Source organism: Lepidochelys kempii, chromosome 20, assembly GCF_965140285.1.
Source record: "Lepidochelys kempii isolate rLepKem1 chromosome 20, rLepKem1.hap1, whole genome shotgun sequence".
Classification (NCBI taxonomy): domain Eukaryota; kingdom Metazoa; phylum Chordata; order Testudines; family Cheloniidae; genus Lepidochelys; species Lepidochelys kempii.
Window position 1 is genome coordinate 27,733,486 of NC_136399.1, and position 12,550 is coordinate 27,746,035.

The window sequence follows — 12,550 nt, forward strand, 5'->3', positions numbered from 1 at the left end:
ACAGACTAACACGGCTACCCCTCTGATGCTAGAATGTTATGAATCACCTTCATTCTCCTTCCCTATTTAAGTTGGGGGTAGGGGGAAAACAAAAATGACAACCTGTTTGAAAAATCAATTTGCCGACTGTCCCGCGTTTAAAGGCACCTCACTCTTGGCTGATAAAAATGGAAAATCAAGTAGTTGTCCTGACTCAGTCCTTTGTGCAGCAACAGCTCTTGATGTTTGCAGCCAGTTTCTGAACTCAACTGATACGCCCCTCAGTCTGAATCCTTTCAGAGGGAACCAGTCCTGGAAGTCTCACTACGTGTTGTCTGTGTGGGATGAGTCTCTCAAACTCCAGACAAGTGTCAGGCTATGTGGATTTTCCACATTCCTGCTGCAACTTATGAAATCACTCATTTCCCAGAGTATCTATACCATCTATAGGAGCAAACTGATCCTGCTACCACTCTTTTGTTAACCCCTTTACTACCTGAAGATCTGCAAACAGCCTTCGTAGTAAAAATTATTAGCAAATTGAATTACACAAGCATAACAAGATCTTTTATAAGAAGATTAATGTATAGTTCAAAAAGAAAAATGAGTTATGCAGACAAGCCAGCAGGTGGAGAGTTTGGAAAATGAATTGCTCAGAAATGTATTATTATTGTATTATGGTAGCACCGAGATGCCCCAATAAGCGATTGGGATGCCCTATGTGCACTACACACATATAATAAAAAGTTTAGTTTATATACACATTCACTCATATAATACTCAGAATTTTATATAGTGCTTTTAAACTTAAAAAAGTTTACAGACATTAGGAAATCGGTCCTTGCAACACCCGTGATCTGGGTCAGTCAAACAGTATTGTTTTCATTTCATTGATGGAGAAGTGGAGATGCAGAGAAGTTAAGTGACTTGCCCATGGCCACAGATGGAGAGAATATTAGAGCCAGCATTAGAATGCAGGAACTCCCTGCTTCTAATCCTGTGCTCTAGCCACTAATGAGCACTGCCTTTAATAGAGTACTTATATGCCATGTGTGCTGATAATACTAAACTTCTGTAATAATATATTTAAAGTATTCAATGAGCATTTTATAGGGGTACAAAGCATACTCATGTTTATACTTCTTTAGCTTTCTACCTCTCTACTTACTGCTTTTCTCATCAAACTTCTAGATCACTGTACTGTCTTTTAAAAAATGTAGATATCCAGACTTATTTGTACACAGTGCTAGTCCAGTGTTGAAGGACTTACCCATAACACTCCATCTTAGTTGTACAACTATTTCATACAGCATTCTTCATCATTTATATTACCAATAATATAAAAAGCTTGTCAAATGGGTGCATGTTAACTTTGAGTATGTGCCCAGATCCCTGTTGCACCCTCAGTAATTGGTGCTGTTAGGACTTAAGCTTCTTTTTGGCCCACTTTGGAAACACAGAACTAGGCATCACTGGATCTGACATCTGTATACACCTGATGACTTCCTTCACAGAGTTTTTGTATCCTTGTTGTCTTTCTGGATCTTGGATAGCTTAACTGAGGTGTCAAGTACAGTAGTTGGATCTTGGCATCACTTGCAGTCACACTCTTTCCCTGGAAAGCTCCCATGAGCCAAACTTAGCATGAAAGTGTCTTTCCCACTAACTTGTGTGAGCTGAACCCTAATTATCCTGAGATGACCTCACACAACAACACACATGCTTATGCCCATGAGGCTCAACTACTGTAATCTCATTTTAGCAGGATTTGCAGCCAGGCTTCTCTGCTGTTTCGGAGTGGGTACAGGGTGCAATAGCATGTTTGCTCAGTAGGTGGAGCATCCACAGTCAATTCTGTACCTTGGCTGCTGTCTAGACAGTGGCAGGTTGATTTAAAGTTGGCCCTGTGCCTAGGGTTGCCAACAGTCCCTTATTACAAGGGATGTCCCTTATTTTTCGTCTATGTACAACAAGATCGGGAGTTGCCGAATGCTGCAAAAAGCAGCAAGAAACACTCCTAGCAAATGTAGATGAGTTCTTCTTCTTAATAATAATAATAATAATGATAATATCAGGAGGAGGGGTGGGGTGCTAAGAAACAGTCCCTTATTTTTTAAATACAGTGTTGACAGCCCTCCAGGCTGTGCCAGAAGGAGTCATTAGTTAAAGTGGCACTGTTCACTTAAATCACACTTCTCTCAGAAAACTGTGCCCCTGCTATTGTCACAAGTAACTCCTCAGAGCCTGTAACAGAAAAAGGTTAGAGCAAACAAATGGTTCTCTTCATCAGCATGCCAGCACTTTGCCTTTTGTCAGGTTCACTTTTCTTTTGTATAGTTGTTCCATTTCCATTGTATAGTTGTACTTGTCCTTTTTTCAAACAGTAACAAAGGAAAGAAACATTGGAAAATATGATTGTAAAACTGCAAAAATTAGCAGAGGGAGTCATGAGTCGGTACAGCACTTGAAAATGTTTTTTACTATTTTTTTAAGCTGACATGAATTCAAGTGGAGAGTGTCTTTTCAATAGCATCACAATGCTTGGAGAATGGGAAGCACTATGGATGCTAATTAGTAGCCATAACACTAATACTGGCAGTCTTTAGATAGGTAGGTGTGGGTCTGTGTATAAAACCATTATCCTTTTCCTCCTCCCATACAGTAATATTTTTGTTTCTTGATTTTTAATTTAGAGGGGTTTAAAATTATATTGGTATAATCACCTGTTGTTGTACAGTGACCTAAGTAACTTGGTACATTGCTTTATCTGAGACTTGGAGTGGATCAGGAAGTCCAGTATCTCTCATCCCAAAGCTACTTCATCCCAAATGTTTTTATTTTTATCTATTTATTAAGCACCAAAGTGCTGTACAGAACACAGAAAATGTCCCAAAGACAGTGAACTGGATGCTGAACATATTGTTCTCTCAAGTAACCTTTAATCACACTTTGAAATGGTTTCCTTTTCAGATACATTTTGTGAGATACTCTGGCCCTGCTGATGACCAGACAGTTGAGAAATAATAAGATGCAACAGGTCATTTACACAGAATATCAAAACGCACATGATATTCTGTTTCATTATTTTCCTCTTTGTATCCTAGAGTATCAGAAATATAGCAAGTCTACAGATACACTCCTTTTACAGACCAGGCAGGACTTGCATAGTGTTAGAGCTGAGGGTGGCACCCCTTCAGTTTACATTTTTCCTCCCCCTTTTCCCTTCTACCTGCCAGCCTTGCTAGGTAAATAGAGGGAGGATTAAAAGAGAAAACAAGTTGAACAGGCTGGTCCTGCCTTATGCCTCTCTCTGTCTTCACTAGAAACACACCTTCTTTCAATTCTTTCATTTATTCATTCAGGCTATTTAAACTGGCCTGCTGGGCAATTTAAGAATATAAAATCAGGGGACTGAAATGCAAGATTACTGGGTTCTATTCCCTGCTCTTCCATGAGTTTATTGTGGTCAGGTCACTTAGGCCAAAATTTTCAAACACTGATGCCTAAATTTAGGCACCTAAGTTTTTATTTATACAGCTATCTAAGTGGCTTGATTTCCAGAGGTGCCGAGCAGTTGGAGTTATGGGTGCAACCAGATAGCAGGATTGGAGTTGTGTCCATTCTCTCTGCTGACTCAGCTGCTGAAGTCTTGAGTTATCCTATGTATTAGAACTGAGATAATAGGGACTAGGTTATTTATTAGCCTAGCTGTCTAAAGCAATTGCCTGCACACAAAACTATTTTAATTCAACCTGGGTAGTTAATGAGTGAGGCCACAGGTAGTAATTTGGAAAGGGGCAGTCAAAGATCTCTCATTGCAGGCTTCCTTGAGACTGTGCCTTGTTAAATCATGGGCTAACTAAAACAGGATTCAGTCCTAGTTGCTCCTGTGGCAAAAAAAGAAAAGTAGTTTCTAATCCCTTATTAGACCCATAGTAATGAAATGCCTCAATTTTGAATGAGGTTCTAGTTAGCACAAAAGAGTAAAAGGAGTTGCCTAAAAGATGCTAAAATGATTGTAAATTGTCAGTCATGCCCTCATTTCAAATAAATTGGTTAGTCTCTAAGGTGCCACAAGTACTCCTTTTCTTTTTGTGACAGACAGGTATTCAGCAATTGCTACTTACTACCAGTAGATGGCAACACAGATTAGAGACTAAAACTATGGTTTATTTATTATTTCACATAGCCCTGTAGGGGTGCATCAGCATCACTGAACATAAAAATCAAACAATGATGGTGGGGAAAAAATCCATTCAGCAGCACTGAAATTAACATGTTCTAGAACTTTAAACTGCATAATGTTACCAGTGATATGCAAGGTGAATCAGAAACTGTCACTCACACCAGTATCACCTGGGTCCATAACAAGTAAAATGTGTTGGTCAGTTCACCTGTTTCACAGGAGGATTTGGTTCATAGTCCTTTTAGTGGTCTGTGCATAACACATTAAGAGCAATCCATATATACACTATTGTTTTTAAAAATTAAAATGTCTTCCTCACTTTTTTTGGTGAATTACCAATTGCTTTATTGTGCAGAGCAGTATTTCTGAAAGCCAGTCTGCTCTTCTGTAGTAGTTCATTTTCTGGCTAATTTCTAGGTAAATGAATGGCTGAGATCTCAATGTGAGACTTTCACTAAGGTAGGTTTAGATTCTTTAGGTCAAGAAATCAAAATGTGAGAGCTGATACAGCCAGACTGTCATTAATGTGCTTGCTGCTAACAGAAACTCTCTAGGCAATAAAGGGAAAAAAGAGAGTGTGAGTACAGGAGGAAATGTTCTCTGGGGCATTTCTGTCCAATAATATCCCCGTTATAATATAAACAGACCTATTATTATATGAATAGATGTCAGTGAGGAAAAGGAAATGCCTATTCTCTCCTGCATGCATCTGATGAAGTGGGCTTTAGCTCACAAAAGCTTATGTTCAAATAAATTTGTTAGTCTCTAAGGTGCCACAAGTACTTCTCGTTCTTTTTGCTACCACTCTGAAACTTCTCCTCAGGCTGCATCTTTAATCCTGGCATGGCTCTCTCATCTCCCCAGCCACATGTTGTTCCCTGTTCAGAATCCTCCAGTTGCCACTGAGATCCTGAGACTTTGTGAAGATACAAATGTCTATACTAACTTGTGCTCCAGTAAAGCTACCCCCTTGAGTCTGGAGAGTTTTGACAGCGAGTCTCTAGGCTCCTGTTTTAGGATAACCAAAAGCCTAGCAAATGTATGTACTGCTGTAACTTCATAATTCCATATCAGGACAGAGCACTTCCTCTTTCTCCTTCTTTTTCCTTGTCTTCTTGTCCAGCTTGTACTTGAGGCGGCGGATGGGATCGGTGATGCTCCTCTTGGCCAAGTCATCAAAGTCCTCTGCCAAGAGAAAGCTCCTGTCAACTAGCTCAGCGGCCTCTTGCCAGTTCTTGAAACAGGCAGTGCCCAAGCACCTGATCTCCTCCACAGCATTCCCAGCAATCACCTCCCCGCTTGGCTTCAGCACCACCACTACAGGTGTGTTGGACACAGCAAACCTCAACTCCAGCTCCCTGGAAATCAACAAGGGAAGAAACCTTAAATCACAAAGCCCAGAGCTCCATGGCAAGCCACTGAAGACATTATATCCCTTCTGCTGGGAAGAGTGCTGGGGATATCCATGCTGCTGGGGATACCCATGCTGCTGCTGCTGCCCCTCCTGCTACCGCATTGTGGGGTGAGTTTCCAAACCTCCTTTTTAGGTGATTAATTGCATGACGTGTACAGTATCTTCTCTGGGAAGGAAAACACTCCTGACCCTTATGGGCAACATGGGAATGGGTCTATGAACTGGACGTGAGCTAGAAATCCTGCTTTCTTGTTCTACTTCTCATAATGACTCTGTGTACAGACTTGAGCAGGTCACTTCCCCTCTCTGTGCCAGCAAATGGGGCTAATTTCAATGACCCGCCACACAGAGGGAAGTAAGAACTAAATAGTTAAAATTCATAGGAAGCGTTTAAGCTGTAACATGCTCAGGTTTATTGTCAAGTGGGCAGGGAGCATTCGAAATCAACTACTATTTACATTGCTGCTTATTCTGCCACTAATGTGGGTACAATATTTTGCTTTACATGTTTTCTAGTGTCTCACAAGCAGCCCGGTGGGACAATCACTGTGTTGGATCCTTTTAAGAGCAAGAAATAAACAGGCACTGTAAAAGAACACAAAACACTCAGTATCCAGATTGCCAGAAAACACCAATTGTAACAAAGCTTTGAGGATCTGGAAATCACAGCACTAGATGAGCCTTTATGGCTCTGACTCCTTAGGAATATATCAAAAAACTGCTTAAAAACAACTATAACAAAACACTTTGTACTTATCTAGCTCCCTGTACATACCTAGCTCACTTCATCCAGGTAACAATGAGCTTTGCAAAATGATAAAGTACAGTATTATCTCCATTTTGCAAAGCAACAAATAGGCAGGAGGGTTGAAAAACTTGGCGAAGACCACACAGCGAGTCAGTGGCAGAGATAAGAATAGAATCAAGGTACTCTGATGCTAAGTCCTTTGGACAATACTGGTTCTCACAGAGAAGAGTTTGTTGTAGACAAACTGCACTGATGCTGATCCAGCTTTATTTATTCCTGCTGTCTATATTTCTCCAAAGCCTCCCTTCTCATTACACCCACTTTGTATTCTTTTCCCTCTCGTACGACTGGAATCTCTCCCCACTCTTTGTTCAAACCACCCTTAAAACTCACTCCTTTCACAAAGATTGCCAATAATAATCCACCAAACAGACTTTTAAAATACATGTGCTACTGTGAATCTGAAACCTCAACCTAGGGACAGCTGGATCTAGCAGTGTGATCTTGGGACTGGGAGTCAGAACTCCTGATTTCTAATTCTGGCTATGCCCCTTTGACTCACTGTGTGGCCTTAGACAACTCACTTCCCCTTGCTGAGCTTCAGTTTCTCCATCTATAATAATGGGGACCCAACTCCTTCTACAGATAGGTTTCAGAGGAACAGCCGTGTTAGTCTGTATTCGCGAAAAGGAGTACTTGTGGCACCTTAGAGACTAACCAATTTATTTGGTTAGTCTCTAAGGTGCCACAAGTACTCCTTTTCTTTTTGCTTCTACAGATAAAGAGTGCTAGATAAGTGCAAAGTACTATGCTATCATCTGTGTGTCTGTTGTGAACTGTTATCTGTGTCTGATTAGATTAAATTATCTGTCTTGTTGGTTTATTAAGATCTTACCTTTTGAACTCATCCTGGAAGGGTAAGAACAGCCACCTTTTGGGCATAGTCTTCAGGAACTTTTCTTGCTTCTCCTCTGTCTCATCCTGAGACACGTATACCAGGACCAGCTGGGAAGCCCTTTCCACATAAAATTCATCCGTGAGTCTCACAAAGAAATCTTTGAGGACAGGTGAAAACTCCTGGCATCGAGTACATTCACCAGATCCAAAATACAGCAGCATCACTTTGTTATCCAGTCTCTGGCTAAGTTCACTCTCAGTGTCCACTTCATCACAGTCCTTGTTGTTTGTAATCAGGATCTTCCCAATGAAAAGGGAAACCATGGCTAGCTAAGCCTAGGAGATCAGGCTGATAAAAGGTTAGTTAATAAGTAATTACAACTGATCAATTTGAGACTCTTTTGCAATGAAGGCAGGATTCCATCCCTATGTCTGGGAATTCAGTGTGAGGAAAGATTGCACAGCCTCTTCAGGGTCCCCTCATGAAATTTGTTTGCCTCCAGGAGTTTGTCAGTAAGATCATTCCTTCTACATACTGTTCCCTTCACAATGCTGTCAGAAAATGCACCAGTCCTGCTGCTGCTTAGGCTCTGCCTGGGTTTACAGTAAATCCAATAGTCTTCCTGTTGTGCTTCATCTCCCAGCCTATTAATAGTATCTGACACATCAAACTCTGCAAAGACTTCTTTAATCTTCTTAAACTGTTGACCTGCTCCTGTGGGGCCATTCAGAGCAGCTGTTAAACGATCACAGAAATGCACCAGGATCTGTCATTGGTACAAGCTGTAACAATTCCCTGGTAGGAAAGCAGGATGGGGGGATGGTTGTTGCTAAAGGAAGCAGGAGAGAAGGGGAGCATCTTTACAATCTCTGGTATGCCACTGAGGATATTCTTAAATGAAGATATTCAATGACAACCCTGTGCATTGCTTTTGCGAATCTGATTTCCGTCAACTGTACTTGCATATAACCTCTCTTCAAGAGGACAGAAAAATTCTCTATTTAAAAAGAGAAAAAAGAGTTTGGGTCCACTATGCTCATGATCTTTAAAGAGGAATTAGTATTAACATGAAAAACTGTTTTAAGATCTCAAATCAATAACATGCTAGCCTAATAAGTTTATACAATATTGTATATAATAGGTAAGCTCCAGCTGTGTTCAGTGCTATATGATAAGCTTATGCCAAAGATATATGGAGTTTAATACCTCGTAAAATAAAATATTAGAGAATCTGTTTTATATCCACTTGCAAAATCTTGACCTCAGAGTTGTTGCTCTTGCTACTGAGATCACAAACACCTAAAGTAAAGGTGGAACTGCAGAGAAATATTTGTTTTAGGTGATTATGATATCAGTTGTTCTGGCAGGAAAACAAAGAACCCTAGACTCAAGATTTGGCAGGTAAAAATAACTGATTTTCAAATACTGTTTAATACATACAGTTAGGGCTGTCAAGCGATTAAAGAAACCAATTGTGATTAATCGCACTGTTAAACAATAGAATACCATTTATTTAAATATTGTTGCATGTTTTCCACATTTTCAAATATATTTTAATTTCAACACAGAATACAAAGTATACAGTGCTCACTTTATTTTTTTTATTATAAATATTTGCACTGTAAAAATAAGAAATAGTATTTTTCAGTTCACTTAATACAAGTACTGTAGTGCAATCTCTTTATCATGAAAGTTGAATTTACAAATGTAAATTATGCACAAAAAATAACTGCATTCAAAATAAAACAATGATAAACTTTAGAGCCTACAAGTCCACTCAGTCCTACTTCTTGTTCAGCCAATCGCTCAGACAAACAAGTGTGTTTACATGTTCAGGAGACAATGCTGCCCGCTTCTTGTTTACGTCACCTGAAAGTGAGAACAAGCGTTCACAGGGCATTGTTGTAGCCGGCATTGCAAGATATTTACATGCCAGATGCGCTAAAGATTCATATGTCCCTTCATGCTTCAACCACCATTCCAGAGGACATGTGTCCATGCTGATGATGGGTTCTGCTCAATAACAATCCAAAGCTGGATGTTCATTTTCACCATCCGAGTCAGATGCCAGCAGCAGAATGCTGATTTTCTTTTTTGGTGGTTTGGGTTCTTTAGTTCCTGCATCAGAGTGTTGTTCTTTTAAAAAGCATGCTCTACACCTGGTCCCTCTCACATTTTGGAAGGCATTTCAGATTCTTAAATGTTGGGTCGAATGCTGTAGCTATCTCTAGAAATCTCACATTGGTATCTTCTTTGCATGTTGTCAGATCTGCAGTGAAAATGTTCTTAAAATGAACAACATGCTGGGTCGTCATCAGAGACTGCTATAACATGGAATATATGGCAGAATGTGGATAAAACACAGAACAGGAGACATACAATTCTCCCCCAAGGAGTTCAGTCACAAATTTAATTAACGCATTATTTTTTAACAAGCGTCATCAGCATGGAAGCATGCCCTCTGGAATGGTGGCCAAAGCATGAAGGGGCATACGAATGTTTAGCATATCTGGCATGTAAATACCTTGCAATGCTGGCTACAACAGTTTTTTGGTTGGAACAAAGAAAGCACAATCAATTTTAGCTCTCATCTATATTTCTTTTATGCATAAACCTTTAGATTTTAGATTCTAAAGAATTGGCAACAGCATGATTGTCAGTAAGATCTGACTTGTATATTGACCTGGGTCTGGGGCTTGGTCCTTTGGGATCCGGAGAACTTTTTTTTTTCTTTTACTGGGGTATTGGTTTTCATAACCATTTATCCCCATAACAAGTGGTACTGGTGGTGATACTGGGAAACTGGAGTGTCTAAGGGAACTGCTTGTACTTACGGTTAGCCAGTGGGGTGAGACCGAAGTCCTCTCTGTTTGGCTGGTTTGGTGTGCCTTAATGGTAAAGGAAACCCAGCCTTGGGCTGTAACTGCCCTGCTCTAAGTAATTTGTCCTGAATTGATACTCTCAGTTGTGTCCCACCAGAGGCAGCATCGTTACTCCCATTTTTAAACAAAAAAAGGAAATCCCCCACAGACCAGATTCTGAATGCAATTATATCTGTGTAACTCAGAAGTAAAGTCACTAATTTAGATGGAATTACTCTTCATTTATTCCATTTTGATATCAGAATCTGGTCCTATGAGCTCTGCATATTCATATATTTTGTGTTTGAGAATGAAAGGGAATCAGTGTAGCTCTGGGGGAATCTGATAAGGGGAACACCTAAACTCACCACAAATACACAGCCCACAAAATGTTTTAAGCTTTTTTGTTTTCCTAGCTGTAACTCTGTTCTGGATTATTTCAGTCACCTTTGGAAAAGGTCCCATTGTTTGCTATGTGCATCACCAGCTTGGGGTGCCCACCAGAAGCGCATGATGCACCTCTGCTCTGCATTAGCTTTGGGCCCTGCCAGATGCCTGTACACAGGCCTGTAGAGCTAGGCCAAGGGGAAGGGTTACTGCAGTGTGTCTGGAGCAAGTGCCATTTCCAGCAGAAAGGCCTGACCCAGGAAAACCAAAAACGCTATCCCAGCTCGCCCCTGTATAGTCCTCCCTCCAGCCCCGCCCACCAGGTTCTCTGTGCTCCTCCTTTCAGCCCTTTCTCCCTCCAGCCCCTTTATGCTCCTCCTTCCAGTCCCTCTATCCCAGTGGCCACTGATGGGTCGATCCTAGAGGATCTCCCAGTCGATCGTGATCTCCCGCAGCGCAGCGGGGCTGCTGCTAAGAGAGGCTCCCTACTTGCCCCGGCCCCACACTGCTCCCTGAAGCGGCCAGCGCAGCCCCGCAGCCAGGGTGACAGGGGTCTCCATCCACACACTGCTCCTGCCTGCAAGCACCGCCCCCGCAGCTCCCACTGGCCGGGAACGGGGAGCTGTGGCCAGTGGGACCTGCGGAGGCAGCGCTTGCAGAGAAGGGTAGTGTGCGGAGCCACGTGCCGTTCCTCCCTCCCCCCAAGGGGTGTATTGGCCCCTTCCGGGAGCGGCGTGTGGACGGGGTAGGCAGGAAGTTAGACTTAATGGCAGCCTCCCAGACCCAGCACCCCAAACCAGCCCTGAGCCCCCTCCAGGTGCCAGCACCCCAAACTCCCTCCTGCACCCCAAGCACTCACCTCCCTCCCAGAGCAAGCACCACCACCCACTCCTGCACCCCAACACTCTGCCCCAGCCCAGAGCCCCCTCCTGCTCTCCAAACCCCTGCCCCAGGCTCAGCCCAGAGCCCCCTCCCACACTGCAAACCCCTTGGTTCCAGCTCAGAGCCTGCACCCCCTCCTCTGCCAGCCTGGTGAAAGTGAGTGAGGGTAGGGGAGAGCAAGTGATGGAGAGAGAGGGATGGAGCGAGTGTGGAGGGGCTTCAGGGAAGGGGTGGAATAGATCCAGGGTTGCCCTTAAATTCAAAAAGTGATTTTGGAGATAACTACTCTAGCCCCGCCCCAAGCTCCTCCCTGCAACCTCTCTATCCCCCACCATGCCAGTTCTCTATGTTCCTCCCTCCAGCCCTTCTATCCCCTCCCCATGCTCCTCCCTCCAACCTCTATCCTCGCCCCTAGCTCTCCATGCACCTCCCTCCAGCCCTTCTATCCCCCATCACGCCAGCTCTCTATGCTCCGCCCTCCAACCTCTCTATCCCTCCCCCGCTAGCTCTCTATGTTCCCTCCTACCCCTCCCCATGCTCCTCCCTCCAGCCCTTCTAGCCCCTCCCCATGCTCCTCCCTCCAGCCCTTCTAGCCCCTCCCCATGCTCCTCCCTCAAGCCCTTCTATCCCCACCACGCCAGCTCTCTATGTTCCCTCCTACCCCTCCCCATGCTCCTCCCTCCAACCTCTATCCTCGCCCCTAGCTCTCCATGCACCTCCCTCCAGCCCTTCTATCCCCCACCACGCCAGCTCTCTATGCTCCGCCCTCCAACCCTCTATCCCTCCCCCGCCAGCTCTCTATGTTCCCTCCTACCCCTCCCCATGCTCCTCCCTCCAGCCCTTCTATCCCCTCCCCATGCTCCTCCCTCTATCCTCGCCCCTAGCTCTCCATGCACCTCCCTCCAGCCCTTCTATCCCCCATCACGCCAGCTCTCTATGCTCCTCCCTCAAGCCCTTCTATCCCCACCACGCCAGCTCTCTATGCTCCGCCCTCCAACCTCTCTATCCCCTCCTTGCAGCCCCACTAACCCCCAGCCCAGGCTCACTATGTTCCCCCCTCCTCTGTCCCTTTCCCTCGGCTCTCCATGCTCCTCCTTCCGGCCCCTCTATCCCCATTCCCCTCCCCCGGCTCTTGTGCTCCTCCCGTCCCGAGCTCGCGCTGCCCGCGGCTCTCGGTGAGCCCTCAGCGGCCCCT

General features: G+C 43.7%; 1 protein-coding gene across 1 annotated transcript; it reads right to left on the bottom strand.

Moving 5' to 3' along the window:
* Positions 1 to 4,167: 4,167 nt before the first annotated feature.
* Positions 4,168 to 10,480, bottom strand: NXNL1 (nucleoredoxin like 1). The gene is made up of 3 exons (XM_073318527.1): positions 10,060 to 10,480; positions 7,223 to 8,222; positions 4,168 to 5,523 (listed from the first exon to the last, which is right to left on the bottom strand). Exons 2-3 carry the CDS (start codon positions 7,546 to 7,548, stop codon positions 5,223 to 5,225), a joined length of 627 nt encoding a protein of 208 aa, XP_073174628.1. The 5' UTR covers positions 7,549 to 8,222; positions 10,060 to 10,480; the 3' UTR covers positions 4,168 to 5,222.
* Between the last annotated feature and the right edge of the window lie 2,070 nt (positions 10,481 to 12,550).

What these genes read in the sequence shown, in the direction of transcription:
- NXNL1 (XM_073318527.1), bottom strand. Translation starts at nt 7,548, where the DNA reads ATGGTTTCCCTTTTCATTGGGAAGATCCTGATTACAAACAACAAGGAC. An exon ending in TTCCAGGATGAGTTCAAAAG is followed by an intron (nt 5,524 to 7,222) that starts GTAAGATCTTAA and finishes GTTGATTTCCAG; the next exon opens with GGAGCTGGAGTTGAGGTTTG.